Below are 19791 nucleotides of genomic sequence, written 5' to 3' on the forward strand. Positions count from 1 at the left end.
TCGCTGGCCGTCACTTTCGCTTTAAGCGCTTTCATTCCTCCCTCGACATCACTGTGGATCATCTCCTTTGTGGACACAATGTGTCGATCTCAGTTCCTACGGATCCAACTGCGATCACAGGAGCCCCAGTCAGATGTTCTGTCCAGCCCGCAAACCCGAGGTTGTTCATCTGCAGACCATTCAGATCGATCAGTGTACCGCGCTGAGGCGTGGAAATGTCGCTTGTGGCCTCCCTTAGCTGTTCAAGCAGGCCTTTCACCCTGCCCCGGGTGAGGAAGAGTTCTTGCCCTCGTAGTCAATCCCTTCCCATTGAGAAAAGCGGAAATCCATAAGCAAATCCTGACCCACAGTTTTCCTAATAGCTCGGACGATTTCGACAGGGTGCTGTGCCCACTCGAGCAGCGTCGGTTCGCCATATGAGTTGGTGCGAAGGTTAGTCTCATGTGAGAAGAACAGGTCGACGCAATATCCATGCGCACGATAGATCTCGATGCCAGCTGCCCCCAGCTCGTGCGCCAGCAGAGCGCCCTCGTCGTACACATCTCGGGTTGGATGCGCTTCCTCGTTCCAGCGCTGTAGAGCAAGAATGGTGGGGAGGTTGTCGGCGTCGATGAGATCTCGAAAAAGGCACTTCTTTCCCACATGTCTTGTTGTCTGGTGTCTGTTGATCTATCTAGAAGGATTGCAAGTCTGATCGGAAGCTGGACCTCTCACTTGTCGTCAGACTTACCGGGTCTGGCATATAACATCAATCCCTACGTCGAAACTGGTGGCGCCATATACCTCGCTCGGTTCAAAAGATATTCGAGCCTCTGCGTGGCCCTCGCAGTATACTCTGGATTCAGCCTTCTCTGGCCTGTGAGGAGTCTCTGGTGCCTGGCATGATCGATCGGAAATCTGTCCGGGCATAGCAAAAGACCCGCCGAATCCCCCGATTGGCGCTTGGTGATCGGTACCGAAGCTTCTCGCTTAAGCGATTGAGCCTCAGTGTTCTCTCACCCACTGTTTATCCGTCTTTCAGTCCCCTGCAAGCTGATCGCCGCATACGTCAACAGGAACCACCTTTTCGCCATCGTCGATGGTACCGAGATAATGGTGGAGGCAGGTATCATGTCGGTAGCAAATCGAACAGAGTACTTGCAAGTTTCTTTTAAGATTCACGATCGCGCTTACGTGGTGGCTGGACCCCGCCTTCACCACCTTTGCCGTCGTCTAACGTCACATGCATCGTTATGCCGGTGATCACGATGGTGTGGCCAGTCAACCCATCCACACCTCCTCAGCCTTTTGGTCTGGGCTTTCCGATATAAGCCAGGGAGATGCTGATCCGGGTTGATCCTCACCCCAAGGTAGTACCGTCCCGTGGTCTGTTCAAAGTACCGCACCACGCTGTCTGGCACATACACACATGCCTCCTCTGTCTTTACGAGCTCAGTCAATCTTGTCGCGTAACTACATATCCGGCGCGCGTTCAATAGCAAGATACTGCAGCAGTTCTCGGCATTCTCTAAGACCCCTGGTCTACCAACAGCGGCACAATCGGCCGTTCTCGAGTAGCCTGTCCGCAGCCGGTGGTAAACAGCATTCTACCCCAATGGAGGCCGTCAAAGAATCTGGCGCCGAGGCTCCGTCCATCAAGGAGAAGCTTCCAGATCCTGACCGGACACCATTCCGCTTTCGTGAATTCGATCTCGAGGGCAAGGTTTTTGTCGTGACAGGTGGTGCGCGTGGTCTGGGCCTGGTATTGGCAGAAGCCCTGATCGAAGCTGGAGGACAAGGTAGGTTGTACCACAAGTCGCACCTTGGAGCCATCCATCATTGACCTTCCTTGCGCGTCCAGTATATTGCCTCGATCGACTGCCGGAGCCGGACAAGGAGTTCTTCACGGTTCAGAAACGTCTAGGTCCCAAGTATGGGGGCTCGCTCAAGTACGACAAAGTCGATGTGCGGGAAGCTGGTAACCTTGACCGCGTTATCGAGGAGATCGCCACGAACCATGGCCGCCTTGATGGCTTGATTGCCGCGGCTGGTGTTCAGAACGTGACCCCCGCGCTGGACTACACTCCGGAGAAGATCGAGGAGATGATGAACATCAACTACAAGGGTGTTTTCTGCTCGGCCACGAGCTGTGCTCGGCAGATGATCAAGCACAACTGCAGCGGATCAATCTTACTCGTTGCCTCGATGAGTGGCATGGTCGCCAACAAGGGCTTTACCTCATCCGTCTACAATTCTTCAAAAGCCGCCGTCTGCCAGCTAGCGAGATCTCTGGCGATGGAGTGGGGAAAGATTGTGAACGGGAAGCCTATTCGGGTCAATGCGCTGTGTCCAGGTAAGTGCCTGGCGCTGGAAGATTGCGCCGGTGCGCATATTCTGACCATTGATTTCAGGAAACATCTTGACACCAATGGTAAGGAAGAATTTCGAGGACGACCCTAATCTCAAGGCGCTTTGGGAAAAGGAGAACATGGTAAGCTCTGATCGGTGCCCCTATTGCTGGTATTTTGACTTACGATGGTCCCCAAGCTTGGGCGGATTTCGGAACCGGCAGAATACAGAGGTGCCGCTTTATTTTGTTTGAGCGATGCGAGTTCATTCATGACTGGTAGTAATGTGAGTATTAGCGACGGAACCGCGCAGAATGTCAAGATCTTACTGACGCCTGTCTATAGCTCGTCATCGACGGCGGTTACACAGCGTGGTGATGTCTTAATCATCGGAAAACATAGTGTATCAATATGTAGCTGGATTTCGCTGTATATCAAAAAGCCAACAGTTAAATGTCGCCAGAGATTGCGTCGCAGTGAAACCAGCACAGAACGCGTGGTTAATCCGTTACCGATCCTGCACACGGGTCCCCATCTCTCTCGTCGTTTCTGACAGCAGCCTTCCAGTGCTACAACTTCGGCTCCTCCACCGGCTTGATCCGAAAATTCACCCGGGGGAAGTGAAGCCTCAATCTCCCTTCGCCCACGTTCGGCCTACTTGAAATGACCACCTCCTTCACCCCGATCGACACCAACTCACCTCTGTCATGGTGCGTGAAACCGGACTCGACCGGCCAGATTTTGACCACTTGCCCCTTCCTTAGCTTCAGCGGATCTCTCGGGTCGATCGTGCCCTGCTTCTCGAAGAACTCCGAAGCCAGAATTTGTCGGATGGCGTCCGCTGAGGACAACGCTTCGGCGACACCGTTCTGCGCTTCCTTGCTCGCCATGGCCTTGCGGAACCGGTCGACGTATGCGAACGTCCTGGGGAACTGGTCTTCCCCGATGACCTCCTTTTCCAGACACTCCAGCATGTGCCCTTGGTCCTGGAGAGCCCAGTCGAACGTCCAGATGACGTGAATGTCCGCCACCGTTGGTTCCTTCGTGGCCAAAATGTATTCTCGGCCATCGGCCAACAATTCGTGCTCCATCTGGGTGAAGTACATGCGCACATGTGCCAGGGATTCAGCCCTGCCCTGTTTCAGTGTCTCAACGTCGAATTTGCGACCCGTCATATTCGTCCGGTCGGCCAGCCATTCCTTGTCCTGCACCACCTCCGCCGTGGGGGGGATGAGGCCTGCTGTCCGCCAGAACGGGCCTCCATCGATCAGCCAGTTCTCGAACAGGTGCTCCAGACCCTTCTCGAAGGGAGTTGTGCTGCTGATTCTGTTGTCGGGAAACAGTTCCTCGAGCTTGTCAATGATGAGTCTCGTGTCGCAGTATATGTCGCGGCCGATGGCCAGGATAGGGATTCGCCTGTACTGGATGCCCAGTTGTTGCAGCACAGGGCGAGGAAGGCGGTTGAGCACGATGCAGCGGAAGTACTTTAGACCTTTGAGAGTCAGCACCCACTCCGTCTTCCTCCCAAAGACAGATAGGTCGTAGGTGAAGAGGATGATTGGTGGTGGCATCATGGCAGGCTTTGTGGCACCTGCGGTGCCTACCACCTGGTGCTTGGCGCCAGTGTTCCCTTCGAATCGACGACTGGTACTCATGTCTGTACTCAATCAGTCAGTCAACATTCGACGAAGCAGCCAGATGGTGCACTTCTAGCATCCAGACTGTAACAGCTGGCCACCTGGAGCTTCGGACCCTCAGCTTCCTGAACGCTTAGTCGGATAGTGGTTACTGTACATTACCCACACCCCCGCATGATTGAGATCTCCTCGGTCCAAATTGCATGCTGCGGCTCTCGTACGCTAGAGACGACCTCGGATCCATGGCCACTCTCACTGATCAGCAACAGGGCAGATCACCAGTCGGTCCAGGCACGGGTCAGTCTCTCCGTGTGTGTATGCAAGGTGCGGACCCCGCAGCATTCCTTCCAATGCCGGCACTATTGGTGCTCACGTCGTTGACTCGAACCGGTCAACACGATGAGTCGTGCCCAGCTACATAAGAATGTCTGGGAAGGTAAGCAAGCGTTTCTTTCGTCTCCGAGACTCGACAAGGGAGATTAATGGCTTCTGCGTCGTGAGAAGCTCTTCGCGGGAGAATCGAAGCACAACATTGTTTAAAGAGCGGGCTCAGATTTCCTTTCCTGCTCACTAGTCAATTAACGTGTACGCTCACCTCGCCGCTACCAGCCCAAGATGGCCGACACCAACACCGACTCCGAGCTGAAATGGAAGATGCCTCAGAAGCGCGAGTTCCTAGGCGGTGACCTCGTCGCCCAAAGTCTGGCCCAACTCGGCGTCGACGTCTCGTTCGGTCTTCACGGAGGCCACCTCGACGCCTTCCTCGTCGGCTGCGAGTTGGCGGGCATCAGACTCGTCGACACGCGACATGAAGCACCCGCCGTGCAAGCGGCAGAAGCCTACGCGAAGTTGTCGGGAAAGGTGGGATGTTGCTTTGTCACGGCCAACAGCGGGTACGTGGTCCGCATTCACGGCGCGAGCATCATCGCTGTAAAAGAGATGAAGAATACCACCTGCCGTGCTACGCTCCGCAGGACGAAGCGTTGATAAGACTAATACCTCGTGCGCTTAGATTCTGCAACTCCCTCCCCGGCCTCGCCACCGCGTTTGCCGACCGCTCGCCGATCCTGATGGTAACCTCGTCGCCGCCCCTCCGCGACGCCGAGACGAACTGCCTCCAGGGCTTCCACGACCAAGTCGTGCTCGCGAAACCCATCACCAAATTCGCCCACCGCGTGACCAACGTGGAAGAGATCCCCCGGCTCGTCAGCTACGCGTACAAGACGGCCGCCTCGGGCATCCCGGGCCCCGTGGTCCTCGATTTCCCCATCGACGTGCTCTTCCATCCGCCGAGGATGAGCGCCCTATCGTTCGGGAGCGTCATGAAACAGACTGCCCTCTCGCCGGGTCCGGACCCGGCCGCTTTAAGCCACCTGATCTCGCTGTGGAGCACGGCGAAGAGGCCGGCCATCATCACGGGAACCGGCGCCGCGAGGACGACGGACCGCAGCTCACGAGAGAGTCCCCTCCTCCGACTCGCCCAGGCGACGCACACGCCGGTTTTCTACTCGCAGAAGTACAGTGTGGCGTTACCCTTCGACAGCCCCCTGCGTGGCGGCAGCGCCAGCCTGCTCGCGTACCTGCCCTTCATCGGCAAGCAGCAGCCGGACTTCATCCTCCTGCTGGGCGCACGCACGGGGTTCCTCCTCGGCGGACGCACGGGCGCCCTGATTCCGGCCACGGGATGCACGCTCGTCCAAGTCGACCTCGACGGCGGGGAGATCGGCAAATCGCACGCCGTAGATTTGGGAATTGTGGCGGACTGTGGGAAGTTTATTGCCGCGCTGCGCGAGAAACTTGCGGCCACCCCCGCAATCCCTTTCGCTTCTCACGACGCCTGGCTCACGGACATCCACACCGTCAAGACACTCCCGTCGAAATACGCCGCCGATGACCCCCTGCGCCCCGACGGCCGTCTACACCCCTACCACGCGATGAAGGCGATCATGACTTCCCTCCCTCACGACGCCATCATCGTCATCGACGGCGGCGAGTGCGGCGTCTGGGCGTCCTCCCTCCTCGAGCTCGCCCGCCCCGCCACCGCGATCGTCTCGACAGGCTACCTCGGCTTCCTGGGCAACGGGTGGGGTTATTCCTTGGGCGCGGCCCTCGCGTGCCCGGATCGCCTCGTGGTCAACATCCACGGCGACGGCTCCGCGGGGTTCCACATCCAGGAGCTCGACACGTACGCGCGCCACGGGCTCCCCGTGCTGACGATCGTGTTCAACAACAACTTCTGGGGCATGTCCGTCGCGGGCCAGGATCTGATGTATGACGTGGCGGAACGGGCGAGGCCCGTCGTCCAGCTGTCCGAGTCGTGTCGGTATGATGTCGTGGCGCAGGGGTTCAACAATCGCGGTGTCCTCGCCAGTGGGTCCCTCGGTGATGTCGAGACAAAGGTGCGAGATATGGTGGGTGCAGGGCCCGGCCCGGGGCTGGTGAATGTCCTCGTCAGCCGGGAGCCCGTCACGGACGTCACCAAGGGCATGGTCGGCAAGACGGACGATGGGGATTGGATCGTCGTGCCATATTATGAGAATGTGCCAAGGCCGTACTATCGCGAGGATTTGGACCGGAGGGGTGAGGCGCTGGCGAATGGTCACAATAAGAGTGGAGGTCTTGTTGCATCGAGGGAGTAGATATGGAAGAAAGTCCTCCGGTCGGTCGAATGCGTACGACCTGATTCATTGCATTGCATTCACTACGTTGAGGGCATCGCAGGCAGACATGGTAAATCGGTACTAGGCCCTCCATCCTGCGTCCTGCGTACAGTTGATCTGTCCTGTATTCATCTGGCGAAACTGGCGACTTAATTCCTTGTATCTCCTGACTGGGGAACCGTATGTCCAACTCTGAGCACTGTATCAAGCAAGTCCAAGTCTATCCAGCCGTGTGACACGGCTCTCGACTCGACCCGTACTGTACACAGCATATGTACCACAGCACTTCGCAGCACTTCGCGGCCCATCGAAGGACATAGGAGTACAACAAGCAGCAAAAACTGCTTTTCTAGCGCCACTGGTACCCGTTTCTCGGCGAGTCAAGTCCCACTGGTACGATGAAGGATGGACGCAATGCAAAGGTTAGGAGTCCGATCAACTCACCAACCTCACCAATACATTAACTCACCAACTCCGCCTCTCACCAGGCCACGAACGGGAGAAGACTCATTTTGAACGAGAATGCTATCGAACTTAAAACGCCCTTAAGAAGAAGCGACAGACGCTCATTGCCAGTGATGGTTCTCAAAACTACATGGCAAGACATTTTCGATACCCAAGTACCAGGTACTTGCTTAATGTAATGTAATGTACATGGAAGTGCATATAGTAAGCAAGAGTCATTGACTCGTTGGATCGTGAAGAACCACCGCCTGCCCCTCCGCCGCCGCCACCACCACCACGACGACACCGCCACTTTACATGTGCGACTCTTTACATCTGGACGCAACATGGGTGATTTTGCATGGTGAGGTGGGAGACGGGAGACGTATCGGATTCTGCTTGTCCTGGTGATCGCTCTTGGGATTCTGTACAAAGTGTCGCACGATCCGAAATATCGTGACCACCTCTTTATCATATCCCATCTGTACGAGATGTGGCAGCGTCTTATCCTCCTCGGTGAGATGGACTCAACCGCCCTCCCTGGTACAGGCTACTCGCTAAATGCCCGGCGGAAGGCACAATAGTAACAAGATATTTGTTGTCCAGGTGAGTCCACCGTGGCAGGCTTGATAATGCGCGCTTGTACGATTTTGCGTCAAGTTGCCTCTGCTTCTCAGCCGGACTATTGCTTCGGACTGCCACTGTGGCCACTCTGAGCAGCATTCCGGTAAGCACGGATATTTTCCAGGTCCTGTCTTCGTTGAGCCTCGTAGCGAGCTGCCGCATCTTTCTGTGCTTGGCGTTTCCGTTCCTGGGCCTTTTGTTCGGCCTTTTCCTTTGTAGAACCCATAGCCTTCTGCCACGTCTGTTGACTGGCGGCTTTTAGAGAGTCCACTCCTCTGTCGATAAAGCTGCGATTTGTGGGTTGGGCTGAAGCAAAGGCTGGTTCTGGAGCGGGAGCTGAACTTGTTTTGACCCTGCCAGTGGTATTGATCACTTGGGGAGAAATGTTCATGCGAGAGGGAGGAATTCCTGCCGTCTTCGGGCTTTGACCGGGAAGAGGATGCAATTTGAGGAGCCTCCGCCATGTCGGATTTTGCAAAGATGAGACTTGTATTTGAGTGAAGAGGCCGTTGCAGAGGAAATAGATCTGTACCGCAGCCGGCTGGAACAGCATGAAGACACCAGTAATCACAGGAAAGACATTCCGGATCAGCGCCATTCCCGGCATGTCTGCATTTGCGTTTTGTGTTTTAGCAGAAGTCATGACGTTGACCCAAGTCATGGCGGCTGTGACTATGGGCAAGACGTAGTAGGGGTCTCCAACGGTCAGATTGCTTAGCCATAGCCAGTTTTCTGTTTCGAATGCTGGAACAGGTACGTTGGAGCATGACCTTAGAAGATGCCATGCTCCATACCCCAAGGGAAACTGGAGCAATAAAGGTCTGAACATCTTGTTGAAACTGAATTTGCCTTCTTTCTTCAGCTCTCTCATTTGCATCTGTGCCTCGAGAACTGCTGTACGGTCATTGTTGTTAAGCGCCTCCCGACTCCTGGCCTGTATCTGTTTAATCATCGGACTCATCTCCTGAAACCTGGCCGTCATGTCGGAGGCGGTAACTGCGAAAGGGTAGATAGCGGCTCGAAGCAGGAAGACCACTGCTATTATCGATGCGGACCAGGACAATCCCGCGGTAATATGGATGTGTTCTAGAAGAAACTGCATGAGTGACGTTGGGCCCCAGCCGAAGTCAAGACCACAGACATCTTTCAGGTACCCAATACCTTCCGGGATTGAAGCAAGGTCCGCAGTATCATTGGCGGCTGCGGCTGCATTCGTGTTCTGGGTCTCCAGCACCGAGTTCTCAAGGTTCTGGAGGGCATCTGACTCGACATTGCTACTGCCAGCCGTGTCGGGGCTGTCCGCTGTGGAACGAGTAGCCTTGACTGTTCGTATCGGCTCGACGGTGGGTAGAGTGGCAGTGCCGTCTACTGCTTGTGAGGGTGAAGTGGTGGGAGATTGGACTTTGGGCAATTCGTCTGCCGTCTTACTGGAACCCCAGCCAAATAAAGATAATGACCGAGTCTGTTGTATCGAGCTCAATCGACTTGAATGTAGCTCTGGTCTCCGCGCCAACCGGGATATCGAGGTGTGGTGTGAGAACTGTGCTGGGTCAGTTTTCTTTCCCTCGGAGGTATTGCAGGAGCGCATGGCATACGTATCGTGCATTTCTTGATCCGGCGTCTAACCTCGTCTGACCACTGTACACTCTTCGGCTGCTCAACCTCAACCCCGTAGACATCGACATACTGGGCGTCCGACGATTCTCATATCATCGCGTTCAGATGCTGTCACAGCTTCGACTTGGACAAAAGTCGCGATCGTCGCGCAAAGGGAAGGTGCGCCGAAAATCGCGTTTCCCGCATTGGCGAGCGAGGCTACGAAAGCAGGGCCCAATGGTAGATGTACGTCTTTTTCACGAATTTTGGTTTCTATTCTAATGGCGGAAGCGTTCTACCAAGCTTCTGTCGTGGTCGTGCTCATCATCTCATGTCGAAACCCGCAAAATCCTCATTCATTGCAGGTCCAGTTCTGACAGCTCCTAGAGCTCAGTTTCGCCCGGTACGCCAAATTGTGCAGACCCCTGCTTTTCAGATATATCGCTGGACAACAGCACCTCCGCGCTTGAAATCTGCCATCTCGCCGAGCACTTTCGTCTTGTCCGTAAGATCGGTGGTCGGGAAGGTGGTTTGCAACACGAACTCTCGGCCGCCGGGCTCGGCTCGTCCAACGAAGTCGTAGACGTCCCCAATAGTCTGATCCGTGTTGAAGCGGGATGTCAGTCGCGTACCGGAGCCCAAGCTGATTCTCAATGTGACTGTCGGCTTCGATTCGTCGACCTCGGTCGTAGGTGTAGCTGCCGCAGTCGACGCAGGCACTGGCGCTGGAGTCTCCGACGTGAAGGCTCCAGGCATTGAAGGCACACCAGGAGTGGGGCTGCCTAGCCGCTGACCAGATCCTCCAAAGGGCTTGTACTTCTGCTTGGGCTTAACATATTTCTCCTCGTGTTGTTTGATCTCCACGTCAACTTCCTGACCAGGCTGCACATTCATGATATTGAGTGGCGCGCGTCCTTGTCGAATCGAGTTCAGGATCTCAGCGTTCCTAGGATCGTCAAATCTGAACAAGTCTCCGTCATCGATGCTGAAGCCGTCCTGCCAGAAGTGCAACACACGCTCAACTCGCTCGGTCCTGCCACGCGGTTGAGGTGCAGCAGGTATCTCGCGTGAGGGTGCGTCGTCGCCCCCAAGGGTGCGAGCCGAACCAGTGAAGTGTGATTTTTTCGGCGCATCATCCTTGGGAACAGGACCTCGCTTTTGAGCTTTCTCCAGGATTCTCTTCCTCAGGTCGTCGGGGTTTTGCACTGCCAACCCTGACTTCTCCCCACCAGCGAAAAGATCTTGTTTATCATCGTCTTCCGAGTCGTCGCCATTCCCATTACCCGCAGAGACGTCACCCAGGGTGGCAAACTTTTTCTGTGTGCTAGGGTGATTTCTGGGTCGGGACGAACTCGAGCTTGATGTAGGAACCGAAGGGGCTAGCTGGGAATCCGAGGGAACATCTCCTAGTCTTCGACCGGCGCCATGAGCAGAGCGGGCGGGCTGCGCTTGAGCTGGATTCGATGATTCCGGATAATCTTCGTCGACATAGTCTGAATCGTCTTGATTGTCTTCGGCGTGGTCTTCTTGAGCAGCGTAGTAATTAGCGACCGCAGTTTCCAAGTCCCAGTCGCTAGCAGACATAAATTGCTGAGCCTGTAGCGCAGTCAGCAGATTGCCAGAGTAGTGGCGCAATTGACCCTGACCTGTCGGGGAGCGGTTCCCGTGATTTGACTGAACTGCTGAACGAGAGCATTTTGTTCTGCGGGATCAGGATTGGCCATGGTGGGCGGATTTGGGATGAGGATGACAGGTGCGAAGAACGGTAGAGAGGGGTTTCGGAAGAGGACAAGTGCAAGCAAGATGCTGCAAGACTGAGCAAATAGTGCAAGTGAAGACGAACTGAGCAGCAGAAGAGAGGCCACTAGAAGCGTGAGTGAGGCAGTCACGAAAGTACGTCACATCAGTTGACTTTCACCATCGAGTTAGGCGGTGCCTAATTTGGCGGTAGCTTTGGCGGGCTCCAGCAATTCTGATTTGCCAAAAGGTGAATCTCGTGCCTGGACATCTTTTGAGACAATCGCATTCACTCAAAGCTTCAAATCATCACTTCTAGGCGGGAGAGATCCAATACTGCCAAGTTCCAAGCTATCCTCTCCAGCCGCGGGAGAAGTTTTGTAGACGCATCACTCTCATTTCGTCCCATTCCTTTGAGGAAGAATGAATACCGGATTGAGGTCTTCGTGATTACTCCCATTATTTCACTACTAGCCCGCTCTCAACACCCTCACTCTCCTTACACCATGTCTCGTTCAGATCAGTCGCCTTCGCCTCCTCAAGACCTCTCGGGATCTCAATTGACCATTCCTTCCGACTCCGAAGCCTACTCGTCCCTCTCTCCTCCGTCCTCTTCACCGCCCCAGTCATCAGACAACAATGGCTCGCGGCCGGTCATAATTTATCAGCCTCCGACGGTATGGTCAATATTAAGAGGAGCTGCCATAAATCTTATACTGCCTTTTGTCAATGGCATGATGCTGGGTTTTGGTGAGCTTCTGGCGCACGAATTCGCTTTCCGGTTAGGCTGGAATTCGATAAATGTAAGATCAATCCGCTTCATGCAGTGATGTAACTAATTGTCCTCTGAATAGATATGGCCTAGGCACCGATCATCTCGCTCCGTCGGTCCAGGCGTCGAGAGAAGAGAGGATCCCATCGAAAGGAGGAGAAGAAACAGCACCCTGAATTCCGGGGTGGAAGACGCCGCTTCGTTGGAATAGAGAGATTCGCTTCAGTCAAGAATACATTTAAGAGACACCAAAATTTGCCATGCGATGGATGCAGGGAATCCGCCGTCGATTACTCGAGCGGCGATGTATATATTCTCGAAGTTGAGGACCGCAACTGGCGCGATACCGATTCAGACAAAAGTCAGAAATGTCAAGAGCGATGATAGGTGCATTGAGGTCTTGAGGAGCAAGACAACCAGCTCTTGACTGTGAATGACTTCAGCACCGTCCGTTCATCATCCCAACTTGGATCCTTCTTGGCCCTTCAACCATATTCTTCTATCGCCTTTCTTAAGCGGCATTGCTGAACGTGTTTTGGGTTTGATACTCCCAGTGAGCACTTCATTCTTGACTAGCACTCCCCTTATCACTACAAGTTTCGAACTGCTTCCGCATCGTCATGCCTCCTATATCCTGCCACCAAGCACGAAAGCTCCTGCAAGCGCGTCTCATCCTTATACCTCATGATGGCCAGGAGCCCACTATTTGGCTCTTCCTCATTGTTATGGGTGGGATCACCGGTCTCGCTATGGTCTCAGTCTTGATCGGATGCCTTGCAGTCAAGTGTTGCAAACGGCGGCGCAATCGGAAGCTCATCCAGAAGAAGGCCGCCGCCGACATTGAATGGATTGAGCAAGTACAGAGTGGATCCATATCCACGCTTGCGGACGAGGAGGACGACATTATCGAACAGCGCACAGCAAATTTAATGGCTGTTGCTGCTTTCGCCGGCCGTGAGCAGAAGCTGTACGCACATCAAAAGAAGATGAAAATGAGCAAAAGCAGAAAAAGCTCGTCTATCATGATGCCCATCACCATGGCTGAATTGAAGAGGTGGGCGGTGCGCTCTGTGACAGGTTGCGATGGGAACCACCTCAAGCAACAGCCAGCACCGAACCCCGTGACCCCAACGATGGTCGCGTCTGCTTCCTTTCTACCAGTCCCATCGCAATCAACTGATCACCGTGATACTAGTACAGATTATCAAGACCCCGCAAAGCTGGTTGAGGAGCTTCGGTCAGACCGAAAGCGGGCATCGGGAGGCAAGCAGCGGAAAGTTCTGGGCTGAACGAGAATGAGAGTCGACGGCATCGTGGGAGCACGCCGATGACCTCAGGGGAAGCGCAGGGTCGCGACTCGGTCGGTTGGAGGATGTAGGAGGTATCCTTAGTGAAGAAGCTACATTGCTCCCTTCTTGCTAAGGTTAGCAATGCAGCTTGCCATCTATCAACACGCCGGCCCTCTTTGTCGGTCAGACAAAACCGGCATTGACCGGTAAAGCATGCTGAGTGCCGTGGCCGGATTCCGACGGACAATCCAGGCCGGATAGTCGTCGCCAGCATAACCGATGGGTAACAGAATTGCAACTTTCGGACGCGACAGGTTGCTCTGGGGTAGGCAGCGGAAGCAGGCCTTGCGATACTTTCCCACCTCTTTGCGTAGCCATTCTCACCTGCTCCATTTCCGCCCTTCGCACGGCGAGAAGTGCGGTTCCACGGCATGCATTAAGTGTCGAATTCCATCACAGCATAGCACACATACCTGTTACAGTATCACTGCCGCTTCGGTATCTCCCTGCTAAAACATGTTGGCTGCCCTACGCGTTTGTGGGACAAGCCTCCTCTTCCGTCCCTGCTTCCTAGACATTGCGGGACCTCTTGCTCCACGGACTTGATTTACCGAGGCTCTGAGCCAGAAAGGCTAGCCTGGAGTTCCTCGAGCCTTCCCACACCGGGATCTTGGGGTACTCCATACGAGTATTACTATCTACCCACTCCATCCCGCCTAAATCCGTGTCTGCATTTTGATACTCGTGGCCACCTGTACCGACTTATTGACTTGTCTACTTAATTTTTTGGCATCCCTACGTCGTATACACTTCGCGCGTGCATACATACACACATAGACATCGGAAGCTGCCGGCGACTTCCTGCACCGGTCTGTCTCTTTGAGCTACTCACAGTACTTGGATACGCGGCATTGGAGATTGAAACCACACCGTCCGCTTCTGCAGATCTGAAGACTGGTCGCGCGATTGGCAAAGCGCAGAGAAAAAAGCTTTGAAAAGCGTCGACTCTCACTCGGATCATTGTCTTCGAAGACGCCAAGATAATCAATCCACCATGGCACAGCAGCACCAGCACCCCATCCCGCGCAAATTATGGGAACATCCCCACAAAGAGACGACCGACATGTGGAAGTTCAAGATCAGCCTGGAAAAGCGCCTGGGACGGACCTTCGCCAACTACGACGCCTTGTACAACTTCTCGGTGACGCAGCGGTCGACCTTCTGGCGCTTCGTCTTCGATTACTTCCCCATCGTGTACCGTGGGGATGTGCCGGACGTGGTCGTCGACGAGTCCGCCCGGATGGACAGTATCCCGCGGTGGTTCACAGGGGTGCGGATGAATTTTGCAGAAAACATTCTTTTCTCAGGAGATTTGGCCACGGGGAAACCGATCGTGGATGCCGCAAAGGCGGACGATAAGATCGCTGTCACGGAGGTGCGGGAGGGGGCGTTTCTCGAGCCCATCAGGCATGTCACTTGGAGGGAGCTGCGGCAGAGGGTGGGACGGTTGAGTAATGCGATGAGAGCGTGGGGTGTCAAGAAGGGCGACCGCGTGGCCTTGGTGGCGAGTACGTGCTTGGATACGCTCGTCGTGTTCCTTGCGACGACGACGCTCGGGGCGCTGTTCAGCTCCAGTTCGACGGATATGGGTGTCAAGGGCATCTTGGATCGACTTACGCAGATCAAGCCCACGTGGCTATTTATGGACGATTGGGCCGTGTATAATGGCAAGAAGATCGATCTGAGGGGCAAGATGAAGGACATCATGGCCGGCATGGACAGTGTGGAGGAGTTTCAGGGCATCGTGAGCCAGGTGAGGTTTAAAGGCCAGCCGGCAGATATCAGTGCCGTCCCGAGGGCGAGGACGTGGGACGAGTTCATTTCCAAGGCCAAGACCGATGAGCTGGTATTTGAAGATACCGACTTTTCAGATCCCTTCTTGGTGGTCTACTCGAGTGGCACCACCGGGCAGCCGAAATGTATCGTGCACGCCATTGGAGGCGTCGTCGTGTCAGGCCACAAGGAGTACCGGCTTCATCGGCGCATTAATGCTGAGTCGAGTCAATTGCAGTACACCACCACGGGTTGGATCATGTACCTGGCCAGTGTGCAGGCTCTGATCACGGGTTGTCGAATGGTCATCTATGATGGATCACCCTTTGTGCCGAATCTGACGAATCTGATCAAACTGGTCGGGCAAGAGAAGGTCACGCATCTGGGCATCAGTCCGCGGTACTTACAGACGTTGCAGTCAGGCGGCGTGATTCCGAAGAACGTGGCTGATTTGAGCGGGTTGAAGGTGATCAGCAGCACGGGGATGGTACTGTCAGATCAGTTATTCGAGTGGGTTTACGATGAAGGATTTCCTCCTTCCGTACAGCTCGACAACATCTCGGGCGGGACGGATCTTGCAGCCTGCTTTGGGACGGGCAACCCCATCCTGCCGCTCTATGTGGGTGGATGCCAATGTCTGTCGCTCGGTGTGCCCGTCAAGGTGTACGATCAGACGGTCGAGGATCGATACAAGGCTGTTGAGGTCGAGGAGGGCGTTCCGGGAGAGTTGGTCGCGTACCAAGCGTTCCCCACGATGCCACTCACATTCTTGGGTGCGAATGGTCCGCAAAGGTACTTTGACAGCTATTTCGCACGGTTTGACAATGTTTGGACGCATGGCGACTTCATCATGATTCATCCAGTCACCAAGCAGGTATTTTTCCTTGGCCGAGCGGACGGTGTCTTGAATCCCAGTGGTGTGCGATTCGGATCTGCCGAGATATACAGCATCATCGAGGCCAAGTTTGCGGACCGGATCAGTGATAGTATTTGTGTGGGACAGAGAAGACCGCAGGATCAGGACGAGAGGGTGATTTTGTTCTTGCTTATGAAGCCAGGACATCAATTTACGCCGCAGCTTGTGAGGGAGGTAAAGGAGGCCATCAGAAAGGCCACGAGCCCCAGGCATGTGCCGAAGTTTGTGTTTGAGACGAAGGAGATACCGGTAAGTCTTTCACCCATTTCCTATGCTAGGCATGATACGTGGGAAGTTATGCTGACCCGCTTGATATGCAGACCACTGTCAACTTGAAGAAGGTCGAGCTACCCGTGAAACAGATCGTTTCCGGCAAAGTCATCAAACCTTCGGGGACTCTGCTCAATCCCGGGAGCTTAGACTACTATTATCAGTTCGCAAAGGACGAGAATCTGGTGGACCTGGCTGAACAAAAGGCGAAACTGTAGTGCGGTTGCAGATGCTCGGTGGTGACCCTAAGAAGACCTAGACATAGAGCGCTGTTTTTGAGCAGAAGGGGCGAGGGAGGGTTTCGCGATCCAGCCAAATGTCTTCCCTCAAGGACTGAATGGTTCTTCCCTTACCGATGATTCTCGTAGGCGAGCCGATCTTGCACGTCTCGCCTCAAGGTGTGATGGGAGACCAAGGGTGACCATGGCCAATAATGACGTGCTTTGAGGTCGCGCTCGACGTGGTAGCCACCTCATCTTTGCTCTTTGAGGAGAGAGTCTAAGTATGGCGGGGCCGTCATGGTCTCGCTCGCGATTTGATGTTTCTCCTGTTGCGAGCCTGTTGGAAGTTGAAGCGCTTGTCGACGAGAAATGTTCAATTGTTAGATAATTTACTCCCGCCACCGTGATGAGGCGAGACAATCTGCACCTCAGTATCGTGATGCAGCATCGTCCGCAGTCAAGCAGCAACGATAAATGAGACGGCATCATCACGTCACTCCTGCCTGGCGTCGATTGGAGTTCAACGGCATTGCGGAAAGCGCGGTGAAACCGTCCGGGCCGCCGAGTCGGTCAGCGGCAAGCGCGTGTTGACCGGAGCCGAAGCTGAGGCTGAGGGCCACCACACCAAAGTCGAATCCAGCTGTCCCTCATCGCCAGAGAGATTGGGTGCAAGAGCTGGGCAAAGTAATCGATGTTCAATTCAATCCTGAACGGAGATACTTCTCTTCGAACTGCATCGTCGCATTCCTTAATGGAGGTCGACCCCAAACTATGTACTCCGTAATTATCCCTTGATGTCCGTGACAGCTCGATCTCGTCGCGTCTCTCACTGCTCCACTGACGCGTCCTTGCGTCTCACGTCTTCCCTGTCTTCACAATCTTCACTTCACCCATTCCGCCCTCGACCTGCCCAGGCAACCCAATCGCTGCCTCAGGACGCGTGCTTGACGTCGACTTCTGCTTGCCGACCTGCAGTAGCTTCCACCACTAACCTTGCCATCTTACTCAATCGACAAGATTGTCTTCTTTTCGAGTCAAGCCTCGTTCCTCAATCAGGGATCTCGCGTTCACGCCGACCCCGCGTCTAGAACGGTTGTGCCTTGCTGCGCCAGCTCGGTCATATCAGCTGGTAAGCTCCATATACTCTCTGCCTTCGCCCAGCTACTAACATCCTCTCTCCCTCTCAGAGCTCGTTGCAAGAACTTGCATGCATGATATAGGTGCTGGACCAATAGAGCTGACAGCTTTGAAGCTCCCAATCTCAGGCCATCGACTTGCATAGTTGCCTCGCGTCCTGCAATACACAGTCCGGTCCTTTACTTCAGTCAGCGAACACCTACGCCACTAGGTGGCGGGTGACAACAGCTGGGGACATCTTAGAAGTCCTACTCTCAACGAAGACAGTCGAAATGGCCACTCTGGCTCCCCTGTCCACTCCGGCTCGCCAGCCTTTTGGCATCCTGAATGACTCGAAGCTTCGAAGCTTGCAGAACTTGAAGAACCGCCAGAACTGTACGTGTTCTTCTTCTCTATTGCTTCGGAATTGGACTGCTGCGCGTCTGTGGGGAGAAAGACACGTTAACTAACACTCCGCCTTCAGCTATCGCGCCCAGTTCCGGACCGACTTCGTTGAAGCGACGAGCTCCCTCTCCCGATGTCGAAGGAGGTTCTGATGGCGAGAACATTGATCCGAATATTTTGGATTCTCTGAGCAAGCGCAAGCGATCGGCCTTCGAGGACGACGTCTCCGCCTCCAAATCCCACCATTATTCCTTGAATGTGATGCCCGGTGCTTTTCAATCAAGCAAACCTCGTCTGGGTACGACTGCTGTATCGACTCCACGACTGAACACGTATGTGAAGCCCTCTACTGCACCTGCCTCAGCCCCTGCAGCAGGCCGTTCACCAACCCGTATGCGAAATTCCGGCCATCTACAACCACGCAAACGATTCAATCCACCTGCGTTTGCCTCCACACAATCACCATCGCTGTCACTATCCGCAGCCTTGACTGGCACGAAAAAGGCTCGTCCCTCCTCCCGCAGAGCCCGAAATGCCACAATTGAGACCAGCAGGCCAAAGTCATGGTTCTTCGATATCTACGAAGAGTCCGAGGAGACACAAGACTACCGCATGAACGAGTGGACAATGACCCAGAGTACTACTGGACTTGATATCAGTGACGATGAAAGCAAGAGCCTGCACAAAAACTCCTCGTCGGCAGACAAAGGCAAGGAGAACATTGACCCCAACGAGCTACCTACGGCGCCAGTGACTAGATCCCGGACTGCGGCGGCTGCCGTGACGGAAAAGGAAGTCAAAATGCACGAAGAAGACCAAGCTAGAACCCCGCTTGGAGACCTCAATCCTGCAAAATTCTACCCTGAGGGTCTTGACGCGACCAGTGTCGTCCTTGTACAGGATGACGAGGAAGCCGAAACTGATGTTGAAGGTGACGACTCAACACGGCATCATGACTTTACGTTTCAGGCATCATCGTCACCAGCTTCGGAGGTCATTGAGCACCTAGATGAACCCAGCCTTGCCGAGATCCTCAGCTCTGCCACACCAGACTTCAACCACAATGTCGCTGTTGGCAAGACCAACGTGCCAGGTCTTTCTCCCACCTATTCCGATGCTCAGCCACGGGCTGATGCCGATGGCGACGTCGAGATTGAGATCTGGGAGAGTGCAAGCGCCAAGGACGAGAATGAGAGAGTTGATCTCCCCGGAAGTCCCTGCTCAACTATTGGAGATGAGACCGCGTTTGCCCTGCAGGAACTATGAGCGTCTTTCCGTCCTCGGTCCGTATCCATACTGCCAGGCCAGCCTAAGGCTGCTACAACCATCATCCGGCTGTAACAACGATCCCGACATCACTCCTGAATCTCACTGTCTCGTGGACTCCACCTCCGGCGACCCACGTGCCTAGTCAGTTCACCGTGCTGACAAGCACCGCATGTCACTTTTTCAAGACGAAACTGCGATGCCGCGGTGCATTACCATCGTACCGCAAGCAGTTGAGTCTTGGTTCGAAGTTCGGGAAGTGACCCTCCCGTGGGATTACACAGTCACATCTGTTTTCTGCTTTTCCGTATGTACTTGTCCGGGTCTAAATGATTGTCATGTTCACGAGCGGAGTTATTTTTCCTTCTCCATTTCGAGATCAAGCTACTAAAGGAGCGACTGTCGATCGACGCGAGTCCGAAAAGAAGACCTCAATGGTCAGACCAGGCTTTTGTCACGACGTCAGAGCCTGCGAGAGGGGTCTGTTTTTGCTTCTGTTTTCCACTGGATGCGGCTGTCAGACAGTTAGCACCCAGTCCTCAGCAAGTCACGCTAAGGATGCCACGGAATGTGAGATAAAGTTCCAGCCACGGAATGTGAGATAAAGTACCAGCCACGGAATGTGAGATAAAGTACCAGCCACGGAATGTGAGATAAAGTACCAGCCACGGAATGTGA

At 54.5% G+C, this 19791-nt stretch overlaps 10 protein-coding genes across 10 annotated transcripts; 6 read left to right on the forward strand and 4 right to left on the reverse strand.

The window, feature by feature from the left end:
* Positions 1-255: 255 nt before the first annotated feature.
* A1O7_04950 (uncharacterized protein) lies at positions 256-909 on the reverse strand (the record flags this gene model as incomplete). Its single annotated transcript, XM_007758960.1, has 2 exons — positions 256-661; positions 731-909. 2 exons carry the CDS (start codon positions 907-909, stop codon positions 256-258), a joined length of 585 nt encoding a protein of 194 aa, XP_007757150.1.
* A 685-nt stretch (positions 910-1594) lies between these two features.
* On the forward strand, positions 1595-2705 carry A1O7_04951 (alcohol dehydrogenase; the record flags this gene model as incomplete). The annotated part of the gene is made up of 5 exons (XM_007758961.1): positions 1595-1778; positions 1841-2332; positions 2391-2470; positions 2527-2613; positions 2673-2705. 5 exons carry the CDS (start codon positions 1595-1597, stop codon positions 2703-2705), a joined length of 876 nt encoding a protein of 291 aa, XP_007757151.1.
* A 191-nt stretch (positions 2706-2896) lies between these two features.
* A1O7_04952 (uncharacterized protein) lies at positions 2897-3898 on the reverse strand (the record flags this gene model as incomplete). The annotated part of the gene is made up of 1 exon (XM_007758962.1): positions 2897-3898. One exon carries the CDS (start codon positions 3896-3898, stop codon positions 2897-2899), a length of 1002 nt encoding a protein of 333 aa, XP_007757152.1.
* A 681-nt stretch (positions 3899-4579) lies between these two features.
* On the forward strand, positions 4580-6603 carry A1O7_04953 (uncharacterized protein; the record flags this gene model as incomplete). The annotated part of the gene is made up of 2 exons (XM_007758963.1): positions 4580-4857; positions 4977-6603. The coding sequence occupies 2 exons, from the start codon at positions 4580-4582 to the stop codon at positions 6601-6603; spliced, it is 1905 nt and encodes a 634-aa protein (XP_007757153.1).
* Positions 6604-7750: 1147 nt separating this feature from the next.
* Positions 7751-9280, reverse strand: A1O7_04954 (uncharacterized protein; the record flags this gene model as incomplete). Its single annotated transcript, XM_007758964.1, has 1 exon — positions 7751-9280. One exon carries the CDS (start codon positions 9278-9280, stop codon positions 7751-7753), a length of 1530 nt encoding a protein of 509 aa, XP_007757154.1.
* Positions 9281-9720: 440 nt separating this feature from the next.
* Positions 9721-11012, reverse strand: A1O7_04955 (uncharacterized protein; the record flags this gene model as incomplete). The annotated part of the gene is made up of 2 exons (XM_007758965.1): positions 9721-10884; positions 10935-11012. 2 exons carry the CDS (start codon positions 11010-11012, stop codon positions 9721-9723), a joined length of 1242 nt encoding a protein of 413 aa, XP_007757155.1.
* Positions 11013-11531: 519 nt separating this feature from the next.
* Positions 11532-12008, forward strand: A1O7_04956 (uncharacterized protein; the record flags this gene model as incomplete). Its single annotated transcript, XM_007758966.1, has 2 exons — positions 11532-11828; positions 11880-12008. 2 exons carry the CDS (start codon positions 11532-11534, stop codon positions 12006-12008), a joined length of 426 nt encoding a protein of 141 aa, XP_007757156.1.
* A 409-nt stretch (positions 12009-12417) lies between these two features.
* A1O7_04957 (uncharacterized protein) lies at positions 12418-13086 on the forward strand (the record flags this gene model as incomplete). Its single annotated transcript, XM_007758967.1, has 1 exon — positions 12418-13086. The coding sequence occupies one exon, from the start codon at positions 12418-12420 to the stop codon at positions 13084-13086; it is 669 nt and encodes a 222-aa protein (XP_007757157.1).
* Positions 13087-14140: 1054 nt separating this feature from the next.
* A1O7_04958 (acetoacetate-CoA ligase) lies at positions 14141-16323 on the forward strand (the record flags this gene model as incomplete). The annotated part of the gene is made up of 2 exons (XM_007758968.1): positions 14141-16084; positions 16156-16323. 2 exons carry the CDS (start codon positions 14141-14143, stop codon positions 16321-16323), a joined length of 2112 nt encoding a protein of 703 aa, XP_007757158.1.
* Positions 16324-17735: 1412 nt separating this feature from the next.
* On the forward strand, positions 17736-19113 carry A1O7_04959 (uncharacterized protein; the record flags this gene model as incomplete). Its single annotated transcript, XM_007758969.1, has 2 exons — positions 17736-17838; positions 17927-19113. 2 exons carry the CDS (start codon positions 17736-17738, stop codon positions 19111-19113), a joined length of 1290 nt encoding a protein of 429 aa, XP_007757159.1.
* Between the last annotated feature and the right edge of the window lie 678 nt (positions 19114-19791).

The sequence above is a fragment of the Cladophialophora yegresii genome, assembly GCF_000585515.1.
Source record: "Cladophialophora yegresii CBS 114405 chromosome Unknown aczIN-supercont1.3, whole genome shotgun sequence".
Taxonomy (NCBI): domain Eukaryota; kingdom Fungi; phylum Ascomycota; class Eurotiomycetes; order Chaetothyriales; family Herpotrichiellaceae; genus Cladophialophora; species Cladophialophora yegresii.